Source organism: Pyrgilauda ruficollis, unplaced genomic scaffold, assembly GCF_017590135.1.
Source record: "Pyrgilauda ruficollis isolate IOZ18807 unplaced genomic scaffold, ASM1759013v1 scaffold178, whole genome shotgun sequence".
In the NCBI taxonomy this organism is placed as follows: domain Eukaryota; kingdom Metazoa; phylum Chordata; class Aves; order Passeriformes; family Passeridae; genus Pyrgilauda; species Pyrgilauda ruficollis.
The window spans coordinates 78,189-90,764 of NW_024516764.1; the positions used below are offsets into that span (position 1 = coordinate 78,189).

A 12,576-nucleotide genomic window follows, 5' to 3' on the forward strand; every position below is an offset into this window, starting at 1 on the left:
AAGATTTACCTGGCTTAGTATCCTGTTCTTGACAATAGCCAGAAGCAGAGTGCTGGGAAGCAGAATACAAGTATTATAAGAATAAGGACATGGTAGTACCTCCTCAAAACAACCATCTGTCTCTTAACACAAGATGTGGGAAATTTCCTGAGTTAGAGCTGTTTTCTGTAAGTAACTTGCAATGAATTTTCCTTCTCTAAACTTACCCAGTTCACCCTTGAACGTGTGTGACCTTTTAACATTGAAATTGGAGGAAGTTACACAGGCTAAGTACATATTTAAGAATGATTGCCTGTTGTTTCAATTTTGTTGACTTTATTTATGACTTCTTTCTTCTTTGGTAAAAATAAGCAGTATCTATACTCCCTTTTTAGGTGCTTTCATTGATGCCTGTCTTATTCCCTATTAGAAGTCAGGTTTTTTTAGTCATATCTAGTATGTAGGCTATGTTGACTTCCCTTATGGCTCTGTTTGAACATTTTCCAGTTCTTTTTACTGTCTACTTGGAATAAACACAAGAAATAATCACAGAACCCAAATAATTTGGGAACAATTGTAAATCAAACCAGGAATCTAGGCATTAAGATGTACGAGTATAACAAATAATTCTTGCAGTACTAATTCCTGAGGTAAGAACCAAAAATAATTCTCCTTTTTCTTAATTTAAGGCTAATCTTATAGAACATTAATGATTTTTCACAGAATCACAGAATATTCTGAATTGTAAGGGACCTGCAATGATTATCAAGTCCAAATCTTAGTGAGTGACTCATAATGGGGATTGAAGCCATAACCTTGGCATAATTAGCACCATGCCCTAACCAACTGAGCTAATCCCAAAATCATCAGAATATAAGTCTTGATTCAAAATTTGTGGTTTTCTTCTTAGGGCTAATTCCATATCCTCCCTCTCTTCCCCTCTGTTTTTGACAGAATGCTTCTCAAGTAACAATTTTTCCTCACTTAGGAGAGTAAGAACTATAGTTTCCTTGCTATATTGGGATCTCTTGATCTATGCACAAAAAGTTATGTGTTTAATTGGAGATTTTTCTTTTTTTAGAAACAGAAATTTCTGTGCAGCTCGTCGCATGCTTGGTGGTTGTATAGAGATGAAAAATGGGCGTAGGTGCTGATTATTGACAATATGTAGAATTTATTCTGTACTTTGATAAATAAGTCATCTCCTCTTTCTTGCAAAATGTTTAGCGACAATATGTAATTTGATCAAATACACTTGATTATCCTACCTCCTAAAGTTTCCTTTAGTTGTAAACAGCACATTTCACAGCTGCTAATGAGTAACAAATCTGTACATGCTCCAAATTGATTATGAGAGATTGTCTGTTTACAATCTGCACATCATTATTGCTTGGGAGGAGAGAGGAGAAGAAAAAAAGAGGATGTTTAAAGTAATCATGGAAACAGTTTTCTGTTGGAAGTATTTTCCCAAGGAGTATATATTTTGTAAGTATGTGGTAAGATAATACAAGCCTATGTTTCATTTTGAAAGTTGCAATATTTTTTCCTGAAGTTTATTATGATGGTCAGGTGCAAAATGATGATGACCATAACTTACTGTATGAATTATACATGATTTAAATACAGAACAGGGTGTTAATTTTTGGAAGTTAGTGTTCATAACTCACTGGATACTATAACGTACTGTTCTGCAGTTCGATACATCTGAGGAAAGAAATATGTTACTTTTAAAATACTTTTGACTAGTTCTTTTAGAATGATTATATAGAAGTAATATGAACTTCAAACATAATTTCACTTTTAGAAAGTTATTTGTATCTGTGTATGTGCAACGAATGCTATTATACAGTGATTGACACAAGGATGCAATCATCCTGTGTCAGTTATTCAGATGGTTTGACTTGGTTCCTAACTTCTTGTGATGGTGATTCACTTATTAGTTGCTCTTATTTTTAACAGGAAGACAGTGATCCTGCAGTTCATGAAAGCCTAAGCATAGAAAATACATTATGGGCAAGCACTGTTGTTGCTTCGGGTAAGTGCTGTGATACAAAGCTGCTAATGTATCTAAATACTTCCAAGGAAATGCATCCTTATTTTTCAAAAGCCTTTAATATTTCACATTGTAAAGTACTTTTATCTTCCAGGCTATTAAACTGTTGCTTTTCTGCCTTCCCATTGGTTTTATCATGCTGCTTGAAATATTTTCGTACATTTTTAATCCTCCTCAATAGCTTTGGGGGTTTTTTAACTTAAATTTTGATCTTTCAGTAGTGCAGTCTCTTGTAGCCCACTGACGTCACTGACCTTTTTGATTTAATTAAAACTTTACATTGTAAGGTGCTCTGTTCAGTCACAGTGGATGCTTTTCCCTGCTGAAAACCAAGGGTGGTTTTGCATTTTTTAGGAGTTTTTCTTCTATGTATACTTTGTGATTAGTATTTTCTATTAGGCAAAGTCTTAATCAGAAAGAGTAGTTAAGTTTCGAGGTAATTTTAAAATACTGGGCTCTAAATATTGTTAGTGTTTCATGTATGTCCCAGATATTAGAAATGAGTACACATTAATACCTAGATGCTCTATTCAGACTTTAAGCCATTGTAACTTTTTTTTTTTTTTAGAGCAGAAATCTATTTTCTTTAATTTTTCCTCTGTGTAAAAAAAGTCAAAAGGGCTGTGGTTATTCTTCTGCATGAAGACTGAGAATAAGGAATTGAGAGGGCATGATTTCTGAAGAGAACTAGAATTTAAGAATGGGGAATTGGAAAAACTGGGAATAGCCAATAAATGGGAAGAAAGTAAAAGAGTCTCCAGCAAAACTGTAAAGTTAGCCCATACTATGAAGACTTCTTATATCCGTGAGGGGCCTGCTGGAAGGATGTAGGGAAGAGATTAATTCTGAGGAGGTAGAAAAGAAGTCTGTGGCTGAGCACTCCTTTCCTGAGTGCTGAAAAGATGTTCAGTCATGTTCTTTGATTCTTAGTGTTGTTTGGTTTGATTGCACTGGAAAATTATTCTCTCTAAAACTCTTTGGTCAAATGGATGATGCCTAAAATTGTCCTCAGGTTTTTAACTTAGGTAGCCAAGATCTTTAACTTTGTATAATAAGATGCTTCTCATGAATTATAAATTTCAATACTGTAGAAACTTAGTTTGAGTTTCCTTTTCCTCAAATCTGTGTGTGGAAGAAAACTACAAACAAATAGTATGCATTTGCAAACTCTTTAATTCTGAATCAGTATATTTGAATTGTAACTGAAAGCTGTTCATGTTTTCATTCCCATGAAAATAGATGATTATTTTGTTTAGAAGTGTAGCTATTGACTGATTGCTCTTAATCTAAATTTGGCACCCATATTAATGGAAACAGCTCTGCTTAAAATTTATACCTTAGGATAAGTTTGAGTTTTTTACATCTGAGGGGTCTTGTGAAAGTTTAATTATTTATGAAGGACTTTATCTCATTATTAATGATGGCAGTGGAAGAACATAGGAAAAGATAATTCTCTTGTTGGGACATATTTTTAATAGTGGAATAAGACTAAGACAGACTAAGGGCAAACTCACTGAACAATACAAAGTAAAAAATATTAAATGGCTCTTCAAGACTGCAACCCCTTCTGAAGGGAAAAATAATGTGATCAAGAAATTAAAAATTGTGCTGTGTTGTGCATATAGAAGTTAGCTTGAATTTAGGTACCAGACAAAAATAATTTCCTTCAGTAACTGATTTTGTGGCATTAATTATATCTAACCTTTGGAATATCATTCATTTCGCTTACCTCATTTCATGTATTAACTGCAATTTAATACCATGGTAATGTGTTTCTCTCATGTATGTACTCATTGTCCTGTAAGGCAAAAATCCAGATCTTAAGAATTACTCAGGAACTGTGTGGATGTAATTTTAGCATTTGATAGGATTAGCACTTTAGCAAAAAGTAGGAAATTATTTCCTTCAGTCTGTTGCTTATCTAATAAGACATTTATAATATCTTAGAGGTACACTGTGCATATAGTCATGAGGAAGACCATAAGGTAAAACATCTAGCAAATTGTTAAAATTTAGATGGTCTAGATCTGGTTGATAACTGATGCATCATTCAGTTGTTTCCATCTCACTTCCAAGCTGAATGTACATAACTAAGTTAGAACACTTGATGATAAGCTAATTAAATTTGCTTGGGTTTTGTTTTTTTTTAAATTAGACTTCATAATTGAATTTCCAAGATTTATGACAACTGAAAATCTTAATAAAAATGCTGGTCACCGTCTGACTGCATTATAAACATATATAAGCTGACTTGCTTAAACCTGCCATGGAAGGATATGAAAGGTGGACTCTGCCTACAGAAGTTTGCAGGTACCTCTGCATTCTCTCCCCTAGTAAAATCGGTCACAGCCCTTAATTATATCTGAAAAATCTAGTGGAAAAATATGCTTGTGCACAGCTTCTACAGATAAGTGACACTAGGATTCCATGAAAACAGAAGAATAAACAGCCTGTAGTATGTGAAAGTGTGCAGTTTTTCTACTCTGTAGACAGCTACCTCACTCACACTTGTATCTGATTTCAGTGTCCTCACTGTTGAGGTTCACAGTTCTGTTACACACAGGTATTTTTCACTGAAAAAGTCTATGATGTTGTGCAAACCCAATAATTCTATTACTATTGCACTTTGGTTCAAGAAAAGGGATTTGAGGCCTGAGTCCAGGTAGTGGAGGGTAGAGTTCCACCCTGCAATGTATCCTGTACATCTCTTCATTTACCCTAAGACTCTTCAGTATGACATCTTTAGTACTGTCTGGCTTGAAAGGCTGCTCTCTCCAGTGCTCTCTAAGCAGCCTGGACATCATGTGTTACTAAGCCAAGCAAATGTGTGACTCACTGGGACCTTGTTAGACCCTTTCCAACCCCTTGTAGGTTGTAACAAAGTGTTCTGTGTCAACCTAGCACTGCTATCTTGACATATTACTGACTGACCCTGTCAGTCTCAGAGAGCTACATCACTGACACCCACGAAAGGAATATGTACCTGAGTTGCAGATACAAAGCCTTATTTAATTATAAAAATGGGTTTGTATAGGACATACAGGATAATTTTTGGGTGAGGGGGCTCTCCTCCCAGGGTTTAATACATGCTGAATTTCCTGATAGTACTCTTTGACATATTACAAAAACCACATTGCATCAGGTAGGATAGCCCACTATCTCCAGGATAGATGCCCTTGCTATTTGTCAAGGTGGTACAGAGGGTCAAGGTTAGGCTGGGAAAAGTGTTTGGGGAATTATGTGGGGAATACCTCAGAAAACTTGAGCTCTGGTTGCTGATGCCATGACAGTTCTAGAAGAGAGAGACCACAAATCAATTATTTCACAGATCAGTAACAGTAAATTTAAGTGTATAACGGTTTCAAGAAATCTTATCAACTGCATCTTGAATGCAGATTACCAAAGCTCATGAGAATATCAGAATACTACAATAATGGATTCTACAGAGAAAAAAAGCACCTATTGCTAGAGCAGTAGAAGTGACAAGAAAAGTATTTGCTATAATTTAAGACTTTTTTGTTTTCTTCCTGAATTTTGGGAACCAAAAAATTGATTCAGTAAAATTGTGTAATTCCAAACAACACGAGAATAAACTATTCCATGCCATTTTTTTAATTGAAATATAATGTTCAGGAGAGTAAGATTACTCAAATTTGTACATTTGGAAGGCATTTACTTTCCCTGGATAGAGTATGTCTCTTTAAAGAAGAAAAATAAGCTAAATGGGAGGGGCAGGAATCCATTTTACTACACCTAATATATACCCAGTTTCAAAATTTATAGTTTAGATATCTAAATGGAGATTCCTACTGATATCCAGTCTGCAGGGTTTTTTGCCCTTTGATGTAAAGCTCTGACAGAGATCTGGTGACCACCTATATGATGCTTATCCTAACCCTAAAAAGGACAAAGATTAATGTGCCTGGATCACACTGGAAGCCTCTGGCAGGGATGGAAATCAAAAGCCTTTTTCTCAAGTCCAAAGCATGCAGTCATCCTTTAGTTATTCTTAATTAAGTGAGATAGGAAAAAATATTCTGACTTTTCCACTTACAGGCAGTATTCTAGCAGGTTTTTAAAAAGTAACAGTAAGGCACAGAGTCTGTGTCATTCTTAATATCTGTATTATCACTGTGGAATTAATAACAGTGCCTGAAGGAAAGGAATTTTGGTTAGTGAAAACTTGCAAAACTACTGTCCCTGGAGAAACACTTCTAAATATAAGCAAGTAACTTAAACAACTGAGTATTCTGAAAACCTCTTAGTTTATCTTCAATTAAATTACTTATCTTTCAGATCATTTGTGCTTGTGGCATCAATGACTGTGGTGTTTGTGCTTATTGAAAGCTTCGGTAGGCTTCATTTCAGAATGGGAGAGAGGAAAGTTAGCAGTTAAATTTTAAAAAGCTTTAAAAAGTCCACTACAGTAGGGACTTTAGCTTTTTGTTCTCCATTTGTGGTAATGATCAGTGTGGTTCAAGTGCTGAACAAGATAATGCAGCTTTCTAAGAAACCTGCTGGGATACCTATTAAGAGAAGATTTGTATTAATGAAATTGCATCCTCATTTTGGCAGATGTCAGTCTTGTGAAGTCACTTTAGATAAAATCAGAACAATTTATATAAATGCACAGCTGTCAAAAGCAGTATTTTCTGCCAACTCCTACCTACAACTTTAATTAATTTGAGCACACCCTGGTTTTTGTATGGTTCATACAGTGGAGATGCATGCTTGGGAGATACCAAAATTGGTATGATCACACATCGGACTCAGAGTATGCCTGGCTATCACAAGTCTGCTTTTCCTTTTTTTTTTTCTAGACCCACATTTGTTCTAGTGCTATCTCCTAACTTCTCTCCCATCATTAACCACTCCATCCGTACCTCTCAGTGACTGCCCAGCGTAGGACAGCCAGTTTGCAGAGGCCGCATCCATAAAAATACATGAGTCATTACTTTTAATAAGCTATAGTACAGCTAGATTCAGTTCATGTTCTTGGACATCAAAACTGTCCCTGGAGCAACCACTGTGGGATATTGGAGTGTACCAATATTACAGACGGGACTGCCTTGGTCTGTCTGGTCTCGGCTGCTGACCGAATAGCGGCACCTGTGGTGTTTTCTCCCCAGAGGCGCTATTCCATACCTGTGCTTGCAGCTGAGCATGTGGAGACAAGTCCAGGCATGCCCCAAGCTCCAGTGCTTGCGGGCTGGAGCTTGCTTTGAGGGGGTCACTCCTCTGGCCTTCCTGAGCTGGAGGTTCCTTTAAGCCAAGGTGAAGAAAGGAGCGGGTCCCGATGGAGAGTTTTTAATCCAGAGTTTTTATTTCAGTGGCACAGCCTCTGAATCTTCCAACAACTTCCATGAACTCTCCAACAGCACTCTTCCACCACAACCCCAAATGTGTGTTCTCCTTGTCCTTTTACCTGGGCAGAGGGGAGGGGAGGGGACCCAGGGAGCACCAACCAGGTACAGGGGGAGGGGGTCTCAGGTGAGAGGGACACCTGGGTGGGCCAATGGCTCCCCAGGGGGTGGAGAGCATCCTTTGAACCTGCCAATTGCTCGACGCTCTCCTTGGAATTTCTGGGTTGATAGACAGTGCCCGGCAGGTTTCAAGGGTGGGGAAAGGAAGGGTGATTACAAACCACCTGGGGAAGGAGATTTCAGGGAGAACCCAGGGGAACTGAGGCAAATCATGACATCACACCACAACAGTGGGACAATAATGAAACTACAGATAGAGTTCCCTACACCAATGTACTTCAGATCTAAGGAACACTTAGTTATCACTGATACTGTGCTAATGCCAGAAAGTTTAAAATCTAAGATCAACGACTTGTTAAAAGCAGCAGTTTAGTCAGATCTAACCAAAATTCTGCTCTAAGTTCAGTAATTAAAATGGAATTTATCTGACTTTCACCTTTGAAACCAACTTTTTGAGGAACCAAATATGAGACGAGTAGGGCAGTTTGTTTTTCTGAGCTGCAGCAGCCAGGAGAAACTTTGTAGAAATTTGCAATCTGGGAGGTAGAGTCTTCCCCAACTTCTACTGAACTAAATACCTGTGAAGGCAGGGGGTGCTGGAGTGTGCAGGAGGAGATTCCCTACAGCGTATTGTCCAATACCTTCTGACCACTGGACAGAGGTCAGCTCAGGATCACTCCAAAAATGAAGTACCCCAAAGGGATATGTGGACATTGGTTGGAGACAGACGAAAGGGTTCAGAAATTATGGATTAGTGACTATTGCAGGAATTTTGGGATGGCCTGGGCATTGATCAGTGGGCGTGAGCAATGATACTATGCATCACTTATTTCACTTGGGTCTTTGTTTTCTTTTGGGGGGGTGGTGTTCGTTTGGTTGGTTTTGGTTTTTGTTTTTTGGCCTTTTTTTCCCTCATTACAATATTTATAATTATTGATATTATCACAAGTATTACTAGTATTGTTTTTATGTTTACTTTGTTTCAATCATTAAACCACTCTTATCTGAATCCATGAGTTGTGGTGAGATTTTTTTGGATGGGGGGATTGGTTGGTTGGTTTTGTTTTCTTTTTAATTTTTTTTTCCTTATTCTCCTCACCATCCTGTCATTGGTGCTCTGGGGAGGAATTGAGTGAACAGCTATATAAAACTTAGTTGCCTGGGGTTAAACCGGGATACATTTTTATTTTTGAGTAAATGCAGACATCTTTAATGCAAACTTCTTCCACTATCATCTTTTTTGTCTTTGGGAGTTTCTTCAATTTTTTACAACCTGTTACACTACAAGACTAGTGGTAGCAGATGTTATATGTGGTTTTAATTGCCAAATACAAATTAGGTTAATGTCAGTCAAACATGCAATACTTCTACTTTTCCTAAAGTTTTCTGAGGAGGGAGTTTTTGGATAGTTATGTTTATTATTTCTTTATATCATAGTGACCACCAAAAGAATCACGTTATTGGTTGTACTGCCATAAAGCCATTTCAGGTCACTTTATGAAGTAATAGAAATAAGGGGAGTTTTTTATGCTAGAAAGTGGTATGTGACATATTAATAAAATAATTTTTTTAATATTAAAATTTATTTAGTGATGCTGAAGCCAAGTTTTCCTACACCATGCTGTAAAAATTGACTAAAACTAATTTAAAAATTAAAATGTTTATAAGCTAATGAAGATACTATTTCTGTATAACATTATATCAAAGTAATTAATTGGCTGAACCAGATTTTACTTCATTATAGATGGCAGAGGTAGCAGGCAATTCTGTGTGATGTGTTCAGCACCACTTTACTCATTTTTTATTCACTGTGCAGTTATTTATGCCGTCCTAACTTCTGAAAACAGTTGGAGGAAATTTTAAGTTCAAGTACAAATTTCTAACCAGTTCCATTGGAAGTATTGTTTCCATAAAAAAGAAGGAAAGCATGTTATCATCTTTATGGATGTTTATTGCAGAAGTTAAAATAATTCTTTATTTTACATTCTGAAAATCAGCACTCACAGTGTTGTGCAGAAATGTTGGGGTTTTTTCATACAATTGATTTATTTAAGGAACTAAATTAGTGCACGTTTTAATTTGGCAACATTTTCTCTCATTTACATCTCTGGGTTTTTGTTTGTTTTTCAGGAACTGTAATTGGTGTAGTTATTTACACAGGCAAGGAAACACGAAGCGTAATGAACACATCCAATCCAAAAAATAAGGTAAGTTAGTCTTACTCTGCAATTGCCAGATTCTGTTCTCAGAAAACTTAAAAAGAGATGTATCTAAACCCAAAAATCTAAAAGTTTTTACTGTGATGTGTTTCATGTGTGCTGCTGCCTTGAATGTTGGTACAATCTGCCACAGTCTCCTTTTGAACGTAAAATTATTTTTCCTTTAGCTAGGAGTGTTACAGGTAGTAGTGGGGACATTTGTCTTTGAAGTATCAGTGTTCATCTTCAGACCTTTAGAACTCTGTCTCACAGCTAAATATTAATTTTCACTTCTCACAGATTATTTTACTGTACAGTATTTGGCTAAAGGTAGACAGTAGTTTTAAGGAGTGTTTATAATAGAATACTAAAGTTTCATGAAGGTTACCAGTGGTGGTAGAACAAGATAACTGATGTCCAGTCAGTACCCAGAACACTCTTTCAGGGATTTTTACAAGCAATTAAAATATTTTCAAGAGATTTTTCTGTCAAGAAGATAGCAGAGGTTTCAGCACTTCTCTCTGTACAAGATTCTTTCTGTTCTAAACAAAGCAAATAGCTCTTCACTTAATCAGTAATGTTTCTAATGTAAGTTGGGGAGGACTCGCAATTTTAAAGAAATAGAACTTCAGCTGTGGGCTGTACCTTACAACCTAGACCTGTGTTTAGTAAGAAGATAATTATATTAAGAAAGGAAAAAATTATTGCAAGAGGTTTAGAAAAAAAATCAACAGTGACAGGTTGCCATTTTCACGCCATTCATAATAAGTTGCTCTGAGTAGGAACATCAAGAGTGAAATGATAATACAAATTGCTCGAAGCAGTTATTGCAGTCCCCTGAGTGTATTGATTTGTGTTTCTAATAAAGAGATGCTTTTAAATGTCTCATTGACAGAGACAGGTGATATGTACTATTATGAGGATTAAGATGGCCTTTTATTATTTTAATCTTTGTAACATGCATTTTAAAATAATAGAGTAAAATGGAACCAGAATGTTTGTGGTGTATGGTTATTTTCTCTTCTACCTGATACAAAGATGAGCCCTTTAGTAACAGAATCTTTTTCTTAAGAATTCTGAACAACTTCTCACTAATAAATAATTCGCACAGATGTTTAGAATGAAATTATTTAATGTAGTAAACTGATAAGGAAATGTGCATGAGTGTAACATGCATTACCTAAATTCAGCAGATTCTAGGGATGTATTAGGCTTTTACTAAATGTTAAATTTTTTGTATGTGACTATTTCAACAATAGTATTGGCATGGAGATTTTGTCTCTGTGAACTGAGCAACCATGATTAAAGAAGTAACCAACCTGTAACATGGCCAGTAAGGATGAATTTGGGAACTGAAAACAGGAGAACACTTACAGCTCTCACAGCTGAGTAAGTGATAAAATGCTGTACTGCACTGTAAAAAACAGTTGTCATCATTTTTAAGATGTAGTTTTAGCTGTACCTTTATTTGCAGTCTGCATCTTACTGTCTCTGTCTTCTACCATGGGATGAGATTGGTTTGCATACTTCTGTACGATGAGACACTTGCTGTCTGTAGGTGATATTTTTGTGCTAGCTAGACATGCAGAAGGTAGACAAACAGTACTCAGTTCATTCCTCCTCTGTGTATTCGGGGATCTTCCCTTATTTTCTCAAGCTTGAAAATAATGGTTACATGTTAGCTAGGGTATGTCGCATTAGGACCCAAAAGGAGGGGCAAAGGGAGTCTAAAGTAGCCTTTGGAAGTAGAAGATATATTACATTTGAGAGATTAAAAATTTGAATATTTAAAAAATAAATCAGCATACAACTTGCTGAAACAAAATTAAAATTAAATTGTTCAGTTTTGCTATTGCTGTGAACTTGAGAGGAAATAAGTCTGCAGCCTTTTCTGCTTTAGTAAAGAATTGTTTGAAATACTGTTTGAAAACAGTTTTAAATGGCACATTGTTTCTCTCTGCTGCTCTTTGAAGACAAATAAAAATAACATTTTAGAGATTTTCCTGTACAACATATTGATACATTCTTACTGGGAACATAGTTCAATGATGCTGGTGTCTTCTTTCTCTGGGAGAAAGCAAACATTGAGATCTATGATTCCCAAATTACACTGTCAAACTGAAACTCATAGGTCCAGAAATAAACAAGAAATTCATGGGCCTGACTCTTTTATCATTACTCTCTTCATTGAAATACAGATAAGTGCTACAGTTGTATTTTTTGCTGGAGAATAACATTGTTGCTGTACTTCATATTATAAATTTGTTTTTTCTAGTGGTAGATTTTTAATATGCCTTCTTAACACTAGATGCTTTTTGAATGAACCAATATTAAAATTTAAAGATGCAGACCTGCTCTGTAAACACTCAGCAAAAGACTAAAACTGAAATAAGTTTAGGAAAACTTACATAAGAAAAATTATGAAATTTATGTACCTGTTCAAGCATGGGATTTATCTGTATGTTAAACTTAGAAGGATTTATTGTGTTTGCTGAAGTATTTAGTCATTCAAGCAACAATTTTCTTAACTTAAAGTCAACGCTTACTTGTTTTATTACAATTGTAAAATTGTTTCATTGCCTAAGGATGCAAACACAGTCTGAAAAACACAAAGATAGAGAGTGTAGAATTTTCTTAATGGATCAATTCAATATGCTTTTAATTCCAACAATATAAAGAAAAATTATTTCTGGCAAGGTTTAATTTCAGTCTAAAATGATATATGTTCTGTGCTTCAGATAAATGTGGAAGTGGTAACATCAACATTATAGTGTAATGACTCTCTGCATTTTACCTCATTGGCAATCACATCAGCTTGCTCAGGAATGCAGTTCCAGTCTTTAAAGGAAAAAAAAAATCAGAT

General features: G+C 35.8%; 1 protein-coding gene across 2 annotated transcripts in view; it reads left to right on the forward strand.

Annotated features, from left to right (window-relative positions):
* The window catches only part of ATP9B (ATPase phospholipid transporting 9B (putative)), a 153,692-nt gene that overhangs the window by 75,623 nt on the left and 65,493 nt on the right, over positions 1-12,576 (forward strand). For both annotated transcript variants that reach the window (XM_041464291.1, XM_041464292.1), the window contains exons 10-11: positions 1,939-2,014; positions 9,646-9,722. In XM_041464291.1, coding sequence (XP_041320225.1) covers positions 1,939-2,014; positions 9,646-9,722 — 153 coding nt within the window. The remainder of the gene's footprint in view (positions 1-1,938; positions 2,015-9,645; positions 9,723-12,576) is intronic.